The 14103-nt window shown below is 53.1% G+C and overlaps 1 protein-coding gene across 1 annotated transcript; it reads left to right on the forward strand.

The window, feature by feature from the left end:
* The first annotated feature begins 4283 nt into the window (after nucleotides 1-4283).
* Nucleotides 4284-12943, forward strand: LOC137608065 (collagen alpha-1(XXVII) chain A-like). The gene is made up of 3 exons (XM_068334083.1): nucleotides 4284-4657; nucleotides 7516-7586; nucleotides 11184-12943. Exons 1-3 carry the CDS (start codon nucleotides 4605-4607, stop codon nucleotides 12941-12943), a joined length of 1884 nt encoding a protein of 627 aa, XP_068190184.1. The 5' UTR covers nucleotides 4284-4604.
* Nucleotides 12944-14103: the final 1160 nt, after the last annotated feature.

Raw genomic sequence — 14103 nt, forward strand, 5'->3', positions numbered from 1 at the left:
GCAGAAACCAGTCCAGGTCTCAACAAGTCCAGGTCCAGAGGTGTTGACACGCTCAGGCCAGACGGGACAGACGGCCCCCGAGGAGCTGCTGGTCCCCAGCAGGTTATTCTGGTGTTGTTATGGGAACCCAACCTGCTCATTGTGGTGGCACCGCGTGGGGGGGTGGCTGTCGACTCCGGTGCGATGGCGCTGCAGAAGCCTGTGGTGAAGGACGGAGACACGAGCAGAGCACCAACCAGTGGACAGAACCACCTGCACGCACACACACACACACACACACACACACACACACACACACACACACACACACACACACACACACACACACACACACACATTCCTGCTATGAACAGTCCTCTGTGTGCAGCAGAGCCGTCTGCTTCACCTCCAACCTCTGCTGGGAAACACCCACACAGAGGTGTCTGTCTTCACCAGCAGGAAGTCCTCAAGTTATGAACGTCCGACTCACCTACAACCCTAGATACAAACACCCGTGAGCTGCCATGTCCAACTGTAGTTCCCCTTTCTGCCACAACCCCCCCAGCATCGTAACATCAACACCCGTAGGTTCAGATTTCACGTGTCATGTTAACACGACTCAGCAGATCTCAGACTCAGTGAACAGTTTGCCCTGATGTCACTTCCTGTGGTCTTTTGTCTTTCCTGTTCATCTGCAGCATTTACCCCCCCTGTTCTCCACGTTATTGTGAACGTCTGAGCAGGAAACAAACCCACAATGCATTTCTGTTCATGGAGACGTTCACCAACATGGAGACTGAAGACAATTCAGCTCATAATGTTTCGGGGAACTAAAGGATATAGGAACCAATGTTGTCCTCCTGTAGGAACTAAATGATGGAGGAACCAATGTTGTCCTCCAGTAGGAACTAAATGATGTAGGAACCAATGTTGTCCTCCTGTAGGAACTAAAGGATGTAGGAACCAATGTTGTCCTCCTGTAGGAAATAAATGATGTAGGAACCAATGTTGTCCTCCTGTAGGAACTAAATGATGTAGGAACCAATGTTGTCCTCCTGTAGGAACTAAATGATGTAGGAACCAATGTTGTCCTCCTGTAGGAACTAAATGATGTAGGAACCAATGTTGTCCTCCTGTAGGAACTAAATGATGTAGGAACCAATGTTGTCCTCCTGTAGGAACTAAATGATGTAGGAACCAATATTGTCCTCCTGTAGGAACTAAATGATGTAGGAACCAATGTTGTCCTCCTGTAGGAACTAAATGATGTAGGAACCAATGTTGTCCTCCTGTAGGAACTAAATGATGGAGGAACCAATGTTGTCCTCCAGTAGGAACTAAATGATGTAGGAACCAATGTTGTCCTCCTGTAGGAACTAAAGGATGTAGGAACCAATGTTGTCCTCCTGTAGGAAATAAATGATGTAGGAACCAATGTTGTCCTCCTGTAGGAACTAAATGATGTAGGAACCAATGTTGTCCTCCAGTAGGAACTAAATGATGTAGGAACCAATGTTGTCCTCCTGTAGGAACTAAATGATGTAGGAACCGATGTTGTCCTGTAGGAACTAAATGATGGAGGAACCAATGTTGTCCTCCTGTAGGAACTAAATGATGTAGGAACCAATGTTGTCCTCCTGTAGGAACTAAATGATGTAGGAACCAATGTTGTCCTCCTGTAGGAACTAAATGATGTAGGAACCAATGTTGTCCTCCTGTAGGAAATAAATGATGTAGGAACCAATGTTGTCCTCCAGTAGGAACTAAATGATGTAGGAACCAATGTTGTCCTCCTGTAGGAACTAAATGATGTAGGAACCAATGTTGTCCTCCTGTAGGAACTAAATGATGTAGGAACCAATGTTGTCCTCCAGTAGGAACTAAATGATGTAGGAACCAATGTTGTCCTCCTGTAGGAACTAAATGATGTAGGAACCAATGTTGTCCTCCTGTAGGAACTAAATGACGTAGGAACCAATGTTGTCCTCCTGTAGGAACTAAAGGATGTAGGAACCAATGTTGTCCTCCAGTAGGAGCTAAATGATGTAGGAACCAATGTTGTCCTCCTGTAGGAACTAAATGATGTAGGAATGTTTCGGGTCAGGTTTCTGTCAGGAAGCATTTACTGACGCAACGCTGAACTCTGAATGTTTTGCAAGTTGATGTTAACTATTCTTCTTCTTCTTCTCCTCCAGGCTTCTCCCTTCAGGGTCTCCACAGCCAATCAGTGTCCTCCATCTAACCCTGTCTTCTCATCCTCTTCTCTCACACCAACTACCTTCATGTCCTCTTTCACTACATCCATAAACCTCCTCTTTGGTCTTCCTCTAGGCCTCCTGCCTGGCAGTTCAGAACTCAGCATCCTTCTACCAATATATTCACTATCTCTCCTCTGGACATGTCCAAACCATCTCAGTCTGGCCTCTCTGACTTTATCTCCAGAACCTCTAACATGTGCTGTCCCTCTGATGTACTCATTCCTGATCCTATCCATCCTGGTCACTCCCAGAGAGAACCTCAGCATCTTCATCTCTGCTACCTCCAGCTCTGTCTCCTGTCTTTTCTTCAGTATTTACAGTAGTAATGACATTACTGTAGTACCAACAGCCTCCAGGAAGCCGTTGTGTTCGTAGGTTGGGGACTTCCTGTATTTATCCAGGTGACATCAGGTGAGCTTACCTTCACACACACCCTGACACTGTGTTCTTCTGGTGTTCTTCTGCTGGTGGTTGGGTTGATGGAGTGAGGTCTTCTCTTATTGGTTCTGTCTTCTCACCTCCAGGAAGTGATGGAGGAAAACATGTCGAGGTTTACATCTCCAGGACGCTGGGTTGGTTGTGTGTGTGCACCACACGCTGTACACACTGTACACACACTGTACACACACTGTACACACACTGTACACACTGTACACACACTGTACACACACTGTACACACACTGTACACACTGTACACACACTGTACACACACTGTACACACACTGTACACACACTGTACACACTGTACACACACTGTACACACACTGTACACACTGTACACACGCTGTACACACTGTACACACACTGTACACACACTGTACACACGCTGTACACAAGCTGCATGCTGTTTGCATTGTAAACACACTGTATACACACCATAAACACTCTGTACACACACACACACACACACACACACACACACACACACACACACACACACACACACACACGCGTGTGTTCTCACTGGGCCCAGGCTACAATTTGGGCTTTGGGCGTGGCCGGCCCCCGGGCGTGGCCGGCCCCCGTTGGGCGTGTCCCCCCAGGCGGGTAATGACCCCTCCCTCGGGGAGCGTTTGATCTGCTGCCTGTGATTCAGGCCTATTTCTGGCGCGTGGGGGGGATAAAGGGAGCTTTCAGACGTGGTGCCAATGACCATAATTAAGCAGCTTTAAGGGGGGGCAGTGAGCGCGCGAGCAGGCGCACACTTTGTAATTTGGAGGGGTGGGGGGGGCGGTGTCGCTGTGGCTCATTGGGAGCTCATGGAGGGTGGGGTGGCACCAAGCACTGGAGCACAAGGGGCCGAGTGTGTGAAGGGGATTGTAAAGACATGTTAATGACCTGCACCGTTAGCACCCCCCCGGCCCCCCCGGGGCAGCTACCCAGAGGTCACGGCGGCTCACAGCCCCCCCCACCTTAATGGACGGCCGTTCCAGGTGACATCACTGACGTCACGCTGCAGCTTCTTCACGACACGTCGTGTGCAGCGTTCGTTTGAGGAGCACTAAATACCCCCGGGGGGGCAGGGGGGGCAGGGGGGCAAATGATTCAAATCATTTGGGTCCAAAACGGCTAAAAATCTTAGCCTCCGTCAAGAAGTGACCTCAGAATGTGTTGTTGGTGTTTGTTCATTGGTCCGTCTGTCCATGACCCCCCAACCCTAACCCTAACCCCCCCTCACACACGCACACCTGAACCTGACATCACACGGGTCAAACAGATGTCAGGCGGTTCTTCTGGGCCGGGGGGGTCCTGGGGGGTCTTACGGTAGGCCTACCCCTACCGATCAGCTCACGTGACCTCTCCTGAGGTCACGTGAGCTGATCCAGGTGATCGTTAACGGGTCTCCGTGAAGCGTCAGGACCGTCACACACGACCCCCCCCGGGAGAACCCCTGAGGCGTCCCTGCTGGACCGGACGGGTCCGTGCCGGTTCACCGGTGCCTGCACCCCCCACCCCCCTCGCATGCAGTTGCCCCGCGCCGCCGCTGGGGTGTAACCCGACACCTGGCTGCGCGTTCGCCCCCGTTTGGCCACAGAAAGCCTTTTAAAAAGGAACGGGACGCGTCCCGGGCTCCTGACTCCGTCCCCCCTCCACAAGGACCAGCTTTCCTCCGGTGCGCGTCCCTCGATCCGGATCGGCATAAATGAATGAGACACCGGGGGCGACCGACAGGAACGCGTTCTGCCCCCCCAGCCTGCCAGGCGGAACCGACGGACCGGACCGGACCCTCACCATGAGCTCTGTCCGCTGGAACTTCACCCCCAGTTCGTCCAATGCGTGAACCGGCCGCCGGTGCCCTCTGCCCCCCCCAGGAGTCACGCTGTGATTAACGGTCAGGCTTTGACCCCCGGGACAAATGAATACAAATGAATTTAGGCGCCCGAAGGAGAGCTGGCAGAACCTCCCGGATCCACCCGCAGTAAGTGGCTCCGACCCGGGGGGGCTGCGACCCGCTCGCCTCCAGGTGGGACCGGGGATGTCCCGGCGGGCCCCCGGCCGGCTCGTCACGCAGACGCGCGTCGGCAGCGGACTGCCGTCGGTTCTGGTTCCCGTTAATTTCCTGCTTTGGGTTCCACCAGGAACAACCGGCAGCTTCTGTAGGACGAGGGGAAGTTCATGAGGGGGGGGGGGGGGCATAGCGGCTGTAGACCGGGCTTCATGACGGGCTCTGCAGCATGAGCTGGAGCGTTGATTAGTTTGGTGATGATTGATCGATTGATTGACTGATTGATTCTTTCCATCCTTTGGTTTTGTCCTGAAGGTTTGCTCTCACAGCTCAGGTTCTTCACCTTCATGACTGTTTGTTCATGAAGCCAGATGTTGTCAGATGTTTGGACCCTCAGAGCTTCTGAGGAGCCTCATGTGAGCCTCCATTCATTCAGGAGTAAAAACCTCATCACCCAGCGGATATTTGCTTTCACTGCGCGTTTGGTTTTCAGTGGATCAATGGAGATGTTTGAGTCAGGAGCTCTGGAGGTTTGGTCTCCAGCCGCCTCCTTTCTGGTTTTAAGACCAACTGGAATAATTTATGGAGTTTCCCTGGAGACGTTCCGTGAGGAGAGCATTAAACATCCTGTTTTATCCTCACCTCCTCCTCCAGCCCGTCTACCTGAGGCTGGCTGTCATTCCCCACGTGGCCACAGGGGGGCGCCCTTCATGGCTCACGCTTGTTATTGGTGTTATTTACATCAGAGAACTTATTTCTGTTTTGACTTTCTTTAAGAAATATAACAGCTGTAGAATTATATTTATATATATTTATATGTAGATTTTATTTTATGGCATGTGTAATTACTTTCCCCTTCGTCCAATCAGAGAAGGGCCTCACGTTTAATTTGTTCTCAGAGCCTCTGTAGCTGTTCTTGGGTTCCTGTTGGTCAGTCCGTCTGTAGAACAAGCGATGATCCCACTGGTCTGAAGAGACGTCAGTCGTCCACTGGTGTCAGTTGTCCACTGGTGTCAGTCATCCTAGTGTCAGTCGTCCACTAGTGTCAGTTGCCCACTGGTGTCAGTCGTCCACTAGTGTCAGTCGTCCACTAGTGTCAGTTGTGCACTGGTGTCAGTCGTCTACTAGTGTCAGTCGTCCACTGGTGTCAGTCATCCACTGGTGTCAGTTGTGCACTAGTGTCAGTCGTCCACTGGTGTCAGTCATCCACTTGTCAGTCGTCCACTAGTGTCAGTCGTCCACTAGTGTCAGTCGTCCACTAGTGTCAGTCGTCCACTGGTGTCAGTCATCCACTTGTCAGTCGTCCACTAGTGTCAGTCGTCCACTAGTGTCAGTCGTCTACTAGTGTCAGTCGTCCTAGTGTCAGTCGTCCACTAGTGTCAGTCGTCCACTGGTGTCAGTCATCCACTTGTCAGTCGTCCACTAGTGTCAGTCGTCCACTAGTGTCAGTCGTCCACTAGTGTCAGTCGTCCACTGGTGTCAGTCATCCACTTGTCAGTCGTCCACTAGTGTCAGTCGTCCACTAGTGTCAGTCGTCTACTAGTGTCAGTCATCCTAGTGTCAGTCGTCCACTAGTGTCAGTCGTCCACTGGTGTCAGTCATCCACTTGTCAGTCGTCCACTAGTGTCAGTCGTCCACTAGTGTCAGTCGTCTACTAGTGTCAGTCATCCTAGTGTCAGTCGTCCACTGGTGTCAGTCGTCCACTGGTGTCAGTCGTCCACTAGTGTCAGTCGTCCACTAGTGTCAGTCATCCTAGTGTCAGTCGTCTACTAGTGTCAGTCGTTCAGAGAACTTTTCCACTGTGTGAGAGTGTGTGTGTGTGTGTGTGTGTGTGTGTGTGTGTGTGTGTGTGTGTGTGTGTGTGTGTGTGTGTGTGTGTGTGTGTGTGTGTGTGTGTGTGAGTACCCGTGGGGACATGATGGAACCTTTCAGGGAATAATCTGGCTGGGGGGGTGTTCTGGTCGGGTATTGGTTTCGGCTCCATGATGCTGGTACCTGAACCCGTTTCCCAGCATGCCCGGTCTGGACGTCCCAGATGTCCTGATGGACGGAGCGTTCACTGCTGTAGGAAATCTCAGCGCTGATGACTCACGTTCAGAACACTTCCCCCCCTCAGATGATCAGTGAGGAGTTGGAGCTGTGAGCAGCTGGGAGACGACCCTCACTCGTCCAGCTGTGTGTGTGTGTGTGTGTGTGTGTGTGTGTGTGTGTGTGGTCAACACTTTATGCAACACTTACCATCTTTCCCACATTGGTGTGTTCGGAGCGTTTGACCCCGCCCCCATCCGATTGCTGCGCTCCACAGCTGTTACACACATTTTCTCGTCCGATGTGTGTGTGTGTTTCTGTGTGTGTGTTTCTGTGTGTGTGTGTGTTTGTGTATTTGTGTATTTGTGTGTGAGACCGTGTGTGTGTGGATGACCTCCGGTGGTAAACAGTGGCTCCCCCTTCTGTCACCAGATCTCAGGCTCCCCGCTGAGCTACCCAGTCCAGTCAGTCATGTTCCTGGGTGTGTGTGTGTGTGTGTGTGTGTGTGTTTTTGTGTGTGTGTGTGTGTGTTCCTCAGGTGTTCCTCGTTCATTTCCCGCTATCTGGAGCTCCAGTACATGTGGACGTGTTTAATTCTGTGTTTTGTTGTGATGTCATCGAGCTGACCGGTTACTGCCCGTATGATTCTCTCTAATGATGTTGTTGGGAAACACAGATGCCAGCCAGCAGCTGTGTGTGTGTGTGTGTGTGTGTGTGTGTGTGTGTGTGTGTGTGTGTGTGTGTGTGTGTGTGTGTGTGTGTGTGTGTGTGTCTGGTTCCTAACCCTGTGTTCTGCTCCTCAGGAGAGCCCTCCTGCTCTGTACGGTTCTATATTGTTCTTGCTACCTGGGACTTACTCAACGACACCCTGAAGGTAAGACGCGTCTCAGCTTCCTTCCTTCCTTCCTTCCTTCCTTCCTTCCTTCCTTCCTTCCTTCCTTCCTTCCTTCCTTCCTTCCTTCCTTCCTTCCTTCCTTCCTTCATTCCTTCCTTCCTTCCTTCCTTCCTTCCTTCCTTCCTTCCTTCCTTCCTTCCTTCCTTCCTTCCTTCCTTCCTTCCTTCCTTCCTCCCCCCCCCCCTCTCCCTCCTGTCTCACCTCCTCTCCTTTGCTGAACACAGACAGGAAGTTAGTGAAGTGCTAGAGGTTGTCTGTTTCCTGTTTGGTTGTTTCCGTGGAAACTCACCTGTGTTGGTGGGGGGGGCACCGATGCTGATGACAGGTGTCGGTCGGTGTAGTGAGAGAAGTCACTCAGTGGTAGATGTTCACGCACCAATGCCTCCTTGTCCGGTGGGGTCAGAGGTCAAGTTGTGTCACATATGGTCACAACTTGACCTCTGACCCCACCGGACAAGGTCTGTAGCTCTACTTCCCCAGGATGTCTGTGTAGGTTCTCAGTCATCCAGGTCATGGTTATCCAAAAGCTGTTGAGTCGATCCACTGGACATCCAGCGGATCGACTCAACGCCACCTGTGAGGGAACCAAACACCACTTGTGAGGGAACCAAACACCACCTGTGAGGGAACCAAATGCCACCTGTGAGGGAACCAAACACCACCTGTGAGGGAACCAAACGCCACCTGTGAGGGAACCAGTCACCACCTGTGAGGGAACCAGTCAACACCTGTGAGGGAACCAGTCACCACCTGTGAGGGAACCAAATGCCACCTGTGAGGGAACCAGTCACCACCTGTGAGGGAACCAAATGCCACCTGTGAGGGAACCAAACACCACCTGTGAGGGAACCAAACACCACCTGTGAGGGAACCAAACACCACCTGTGAGGGAACCAAACACCACCTGTGAGTGAACCAAACACCACCTGTGAGGGAACCAAACGCCACCTGTGAGGGAACCAAACGCCACCTGTAATGGAAACAAGCACCACCTGTGAGGGAACCAAACACCACCTGTAATGGAAACAAGCACCACCTGTGAGGGAACCAAACACCACCTGTAATGGAAACAAGCACCACCTGTGAGGGAACCAAACACCACCTGTAATGGAAACAAGCACCACCTGTGAGGGAACCAAACGCCACCTGTGAGGGAACCAAACACCACCTGTAATGGAAACAAGCACCTCCTGTGAGGGAACCAAAGGCATCTATGAGGGAACCAAACGCCACCTGTGAGGGAACCAGTCACCACCTGTGAGGGAACCAAATGCCACCTGTGAGGGAACCAGTCACCACCTGTGAGGGAACCAAATGCCACCTGTGAGGGAACCAGTCACCACCTGTGAGGGAACCAAATGCCACCTGTGAGGGAACCAGTCACCACCTGTGAGGGAACCAAATGCCACCTGTGAGGGAACCAGTCACCACCTGTGAGGGAACCAAATGCCAACTGTGAGGGAACCTAACACCACTTGGCTGTGTCCATCCTGACGCCGTCCAATCAGACGTGTTCCAGCGTCTGGCTGAGGAAGGTCTTTGATTGGGTATTGTTAGCGGGGGCAGAGCCTTGAACGTTGTTGCTGACTGGGCGTGGAGCGAGGTTCTGTACCATCCGTGTGTTGAACACACGTCTGTCCAACACACGTTACTGTGTGCTGGTAAAAGTACGAGTGGTGTTTAAATAGACAGAACAGAGATGTGGCGTCCCCGCTGGGGAGACCACACACTGCGGACACACACACCACACCGTCGTCTTTATGAATCCCAAATGTTGGCAGGAGAGGTTCAGACGGGACCAGAACCACCCCAGAGGAGAGTCTGGATCCCGGTCAGGACGGGCATCACGAGCCCACATAATTCCCAGGCAGATTAGTGTGTGACGTTTATTTCTGACATCCAACCCATGGAAACACGACGTGAGCTGCCTCCCCCCTCGCGGCTAACTCCTTGATAACCGCCGGCCTCCCCAGGGATCAGGTTCACGTTCTCAACTGGCTTTAAATCTTTCCATGGCGTTTCTTTCCAGAGTCTCCCAGTCGTCGTTGCAGGAAGACAAGCGTCTCATTGAGCGTTTGCTTTCCATGACACACCAGTCCAGTCATGGGGGGGGGGTGGCCCGTCCCATCTAACACTGTCTGTCTCCTCATCACTACTGCTCGTCTGTCTTTCCACGAGGCTTCTGTCCACACGTCCCCGTCAGAAAAGGTCCGCCTGAGCCCAGAGACAATAAAGATGCTGAGGGGCCTGGTCTGAGGTCAGAGGTCATGTACAGAATGAGACCGGGACCCCTGAGATGGAAGCCGGGAACAGACAGTCGAAGTGTTTCCTGCCTGGGGGGGGGGACTCTGGTGGTTTACAGGGCTCTGTTGATGAGAGTCAAAGTCCGCTGACGTCCTTCGCTTCATTAGTCTCTGTAGCCCCAGACAAAGAGGCCGTGCCGTCACATCAGTCCAGCTCTCATTTATACATCAACTAATTGGTGTCGACGTTACATAAGTTCAACGCCAAATTTAGATTTGGTGCCTAAACTGTGACGTGTTGTTAGCGTTTGTTCCACTAGAACAAGGAGGACCAGGGCCGTTAGTCCGACCGGCCTTCCGTTACCGGAGGTCGACTGGTCTGACACGTCACTGGGATGGAGGACGGTCGCTGGAAATGACATTCTGGATGGACAAACGACTAGTGGGGACTTTTTGTTTGAAGTGCAGTTCAGACGCCAGATAAAGATCACCGATGTTCACTTGAGGCGCTTCGTAGCGCCGCTGCTTTAGGCTGAGCTGCTCTGGATTCCAGTGGAGACTCCATACATCGTCAGGCCATTTGTTTAGGTCTAGCTTAAAGCTATTTTATGCTTCACGACAGACACATGGTCCAAACGTACCACAGCTGGCAGAGCTGGAGCGACGCTGGAGGCTCCAACCACAGGCATCTGAAACAAAGGCCGAGTCAGCGCCGCCGGAGGCTCCGCCCAATCAGAGAGAACCGATCCCTCGTGGTTGTGTGTCCGTCTGGACCCCGACACACTCGTTTGTTCTGGCCTAAAGCTGCGGTGGAAGCGCTTTGGTCGCCTCAAAACCCATGGAGTTATTCCTTCTGTTTGTTTTTCCCCTTCATCCTCTTTTTCCAGCTCTGAAATGTTTTGAGCTGCTCATGAACGGCTGCTCTGTGTTGGCTGACAGAGACTGAAGCTATTGGAGACTCAGGTCCGACCGCCAATGACAAGGCCCGCCTGGATATGTTGCTGAGACTCGCTCGTTTCTGGAGGAGAAAATTCTCACGAATCCAAAGAGTCTCATTAATAATCCTGGATGTTTAACGGTCTGCTGGAGCCTCGTTTGGAGTGTTTCTACATAACTCACATCAACACTGGGACCAGTAACCGTTACTAGCTTCAGACCGATGCCTCCTCTCCTCTCTGGCTTCCTGTTTGTAGTCTTGTTGCTCTTCCTCATCCTGTTTGAGGGGTGTGTCTCGTTGCTGGTGAGGCAACTCTTAAACCTACTGGTCAGAGAGTTAAGGGTCTACCTAGAACAAACTCTCTGCTCTTCTAACACCACTGTTCCTTCTCCCCAGATGTGGACATCCTCCAAAAGTTGGGGCTCAAGGGAGAGAAGCCGTCACGCTCCGTGCCAGCAGGGGTCATTCCGTTCCGATCAGGGGTGATCCTCAACCAGCGGGCGCACATCGAAGCTCCGTCGCGCTCCCTCTTCCCAGCTGCCGTCTGGCCCAATCTGGCCCTGGTTGTGAGTGTGCGCTCACACCGGGTCAACAGCGCGTTCCTTTTCACCCTCCTGTCAAGCCAGAGGAGGCTCCTTCTGGGTCTGCAGCTCGTGCCGGGAAACCTGGTTCTTCACACCGGATCGAACACCTCGGTGGCGCTGCCCTACGAGCCCCACGATGGCCGGTGGCACCAGCTGGCGGTGGGGGTTGACGGACAGACGGTGACTCTATACGCCTCCTGTGGAGAGCAGAGAGTCCATGCAGACTTTGGGTGGGACGGTGAGGAGGGGCTGGAGCTCCGTGGCTCCTTCCTGCTGGGGAGGACCGGCCAGCAGGAAGCCTCAGCCCACTTCGAAGGCGCCGTCTGCCAGTTGGACCTGGTCCCATCGGCGCAGGCAGCTCACAACTACTGCAGGTACATTAAGAAACAGTGCAGGGAAGCCGACACCTACAGGCCCAACCTGCCCCCCCTGCTGCCCATCCTACCCCGGGACCCACACACCACCACTGCTACCCCCAAAACAGGCAAGAAGCCCACGCGGCTCAGCCTGGCCAAGAGCGCTGCTGCTGCTGCTTCGGCTGTCAGGTATGTGGCCCCCACCCCAACAAAGAGGCCCAGTCCAAGGACGGTCCCCACTCCCCCATTGGGAACTGTGATGCCAGCCACAGTCCAGCTGGGTTTGGCCTCCCCACCACCCAAAGGCAGGACTGAAACTGTCACAGCACCACTCAGGACAAGAGCACCCCCAACAAAACCTCCAAGACCCCCCACCTCTCACGCTTCAAATCAGAAACCCAGCAAGGCCCCTCCCACCAAACTCCCGCCAACCAAACCCCCTCCCACCAAACCCACCCTCACCAAACCCCCTCCCACCAAACCCCCTCCTACCAAACCCAAACCCCCTTCCACCAAACCCCCTCCTACCAAACCCAAACCCACCCTCACCAAACCCCCTCCCACCAGACCCCCTCCCACCAAACCCAAACCCACTCCCACCAAACCCACTCCCACCAGACCCCCTCCCACCAAACCCAAACCCACTCCCACCAAACCCCCTCCCACCAAACCCCCTCTGCATGCCAACCCTAAAAACACGATTGTAGGAACCAGTAACAAGAAGACAGCTAGCGTTCCTGCCACTACCAGCACCAAGTCCACCAAGACCAAGCCCAGCGCTGCCTCACTGGACCGAGGTATTCCAAAAAAACCACAACCGACCACAACCAGGAAAGCAGCCCCAAAGCCTAAAGTCCCCCCATCCAAAGCCACTCCGTCAAGACCCAGAACCAACTCTGTCAAAGGCGTTCCATCTAAACCAACTGCACCCAAAGTCAGTCCCTCCAAACCAACGCCTGCTAGGAACACCAAGCCCGCCTCCAAACCAACAAGACCAGCCCAAACCACCAGGGCTCCGGTTACCCAGCGCCCCACCGGGCCTTGGTCCAACCCGGTAACACCAGCCGCCACCGATGGCTTCGTGAGCTGGGAGGTGTGGCCCACTCAGTTCTCTCTGCTGGCTGGACCAATAGGACAGAAGGGAGACGCCGGCCCGTCGGTGAGCACCTGTTTGTGTTGTGTTTACATCCCGCCTCAGGGCGGAGACGTGTCGTAGTCGTCAGTGTTTGTGTGTCCGTCCGTCTGTGAGTCCATCTGTCAGTCCGTCCGTCTGTCAGTCCGTCAGTCCGTCAGTCCGTCCGTCTGTCAGTCCGTCAGTCCGTCAGTCCGTCCGTCTGTCAGTCCGTCAGTCCGTCAGTCCGTCCGTCTGTCAGTCCGTCAGACCGTCCGTCTGTCAGTCCGTCAGTCCGTCAGTCCGTCCGTCTGTCAGTCCGTCAGACCGTCCGTCCAATAGTCGGTCCGGTAGTCAGTCCGTCAGTAAGTCCGTCCGTTAGTCCGTCCGTCTGTCAGTCCGTCCGTCCGTTAGTCCACCAAATGTCTCCACAACCGTTCAGACAGGCAGATGAAACAAAAGCACATGACTCAGGCAGCAGAGGGGATGAAGATGAGAGGATGACCTTGACATTGAGAAAACTAGGTCAAGGTCAAATTTCAACTTTTGTACTCAGGAACCGGATAAAGTAGAAGGACAAGGGAGAAGGCCAGTGTGAGTTAGACCACAGATCAAAGCAGTACCTGAGATATTTTTGCACATATCTCAGCAACCGGATGAGATAGAAAGACGAAACAAAAGGCGTTATATTCAGGGAGGAAAGGAGGTGAAATTAGATCACAACCTCGACCTTGAAAAACTATGTCAAGGTCACACTTTCACTTTTATACCTTTGTAGGTACACATCTCTGAAACCTGATGACAAATAGAATGCACCAGGTACATGCTGGGTCATGGGTCTTTTGTTCAATGATCCTGACCTATGAAAGGTCAGGATCATTGAACATTTTGAATTCAGGGGTGTCGTGGGATGTCGCAGATCTGACTGCACTTATGCACTTGTTGTGTTTGCTGTGATGAAGCGGCATGACGGTGGTTAAGGTCCAGGTCTGTGTGCCACCTGTGGTTATGGTGCTGGTTGTCGTGACACCACATCCTGGTCCACGGGGTCCAGACAGCTTCCTTTTCCTTAGGTCTTTCTGCTCCAGGCGGGCGTGGCGTGTCGGGTCTGACGCCTTGCCGTCTCTGCACCAGATTCCTCTGTCGTAGGGATGGTGGAGGTTTCATGGCCCTCTTTCAAAGGAGGGTCAGGGGTCACAGTAGTCGGTAAACACCATCCTGCAGCGGCGCAGGTGGGCGGAGCCTCTGCTTTTATCACCAGGAAC

The sequence above is a fragment of the Antennarius striatus genome, chromosome 15 (genome assembly GCF_040054535.1).
Source record: "Antennarius striatus isolate MH-2024 chromosome 15, ASM4005453v1, whole genome shotgun sequence".
Taxonomy (NCBI): Eukaryota; Metazoa; Chordata; class Actinopteri; order Lophiiformes; family Antennariidae; genus Antennarius; species Antennarius striatus.

What these genes read in the sequence shown, in the direction of transcription:
- LOC137608065 (XM_068334083.1), top strand. Translation starts at nt 4,605, where the DNA reads ATGAATTTAGGCGCCCGAAGGAGAGCTGGCAGAACCTCCCGGATCCAC. An exon ending in ACCTCCCGGATCCACCCGCA is followed by an intron (nt 4,658 to 7,515) that starts GTAAGTGGCTCC and finishes TCTGCTCCTCAG; the next exon opens with GAGAGCCCTCCTGCTCTGTA. An exon ending in TACTCAACGACACCCTGAAG is followed by an intron (nt 7,587 to 11,183) that starts GTAAGACGCGTC and finishes CCTTCTCCCCAG; the next exon opens with ATGTGGACATCCTCCAAAAG.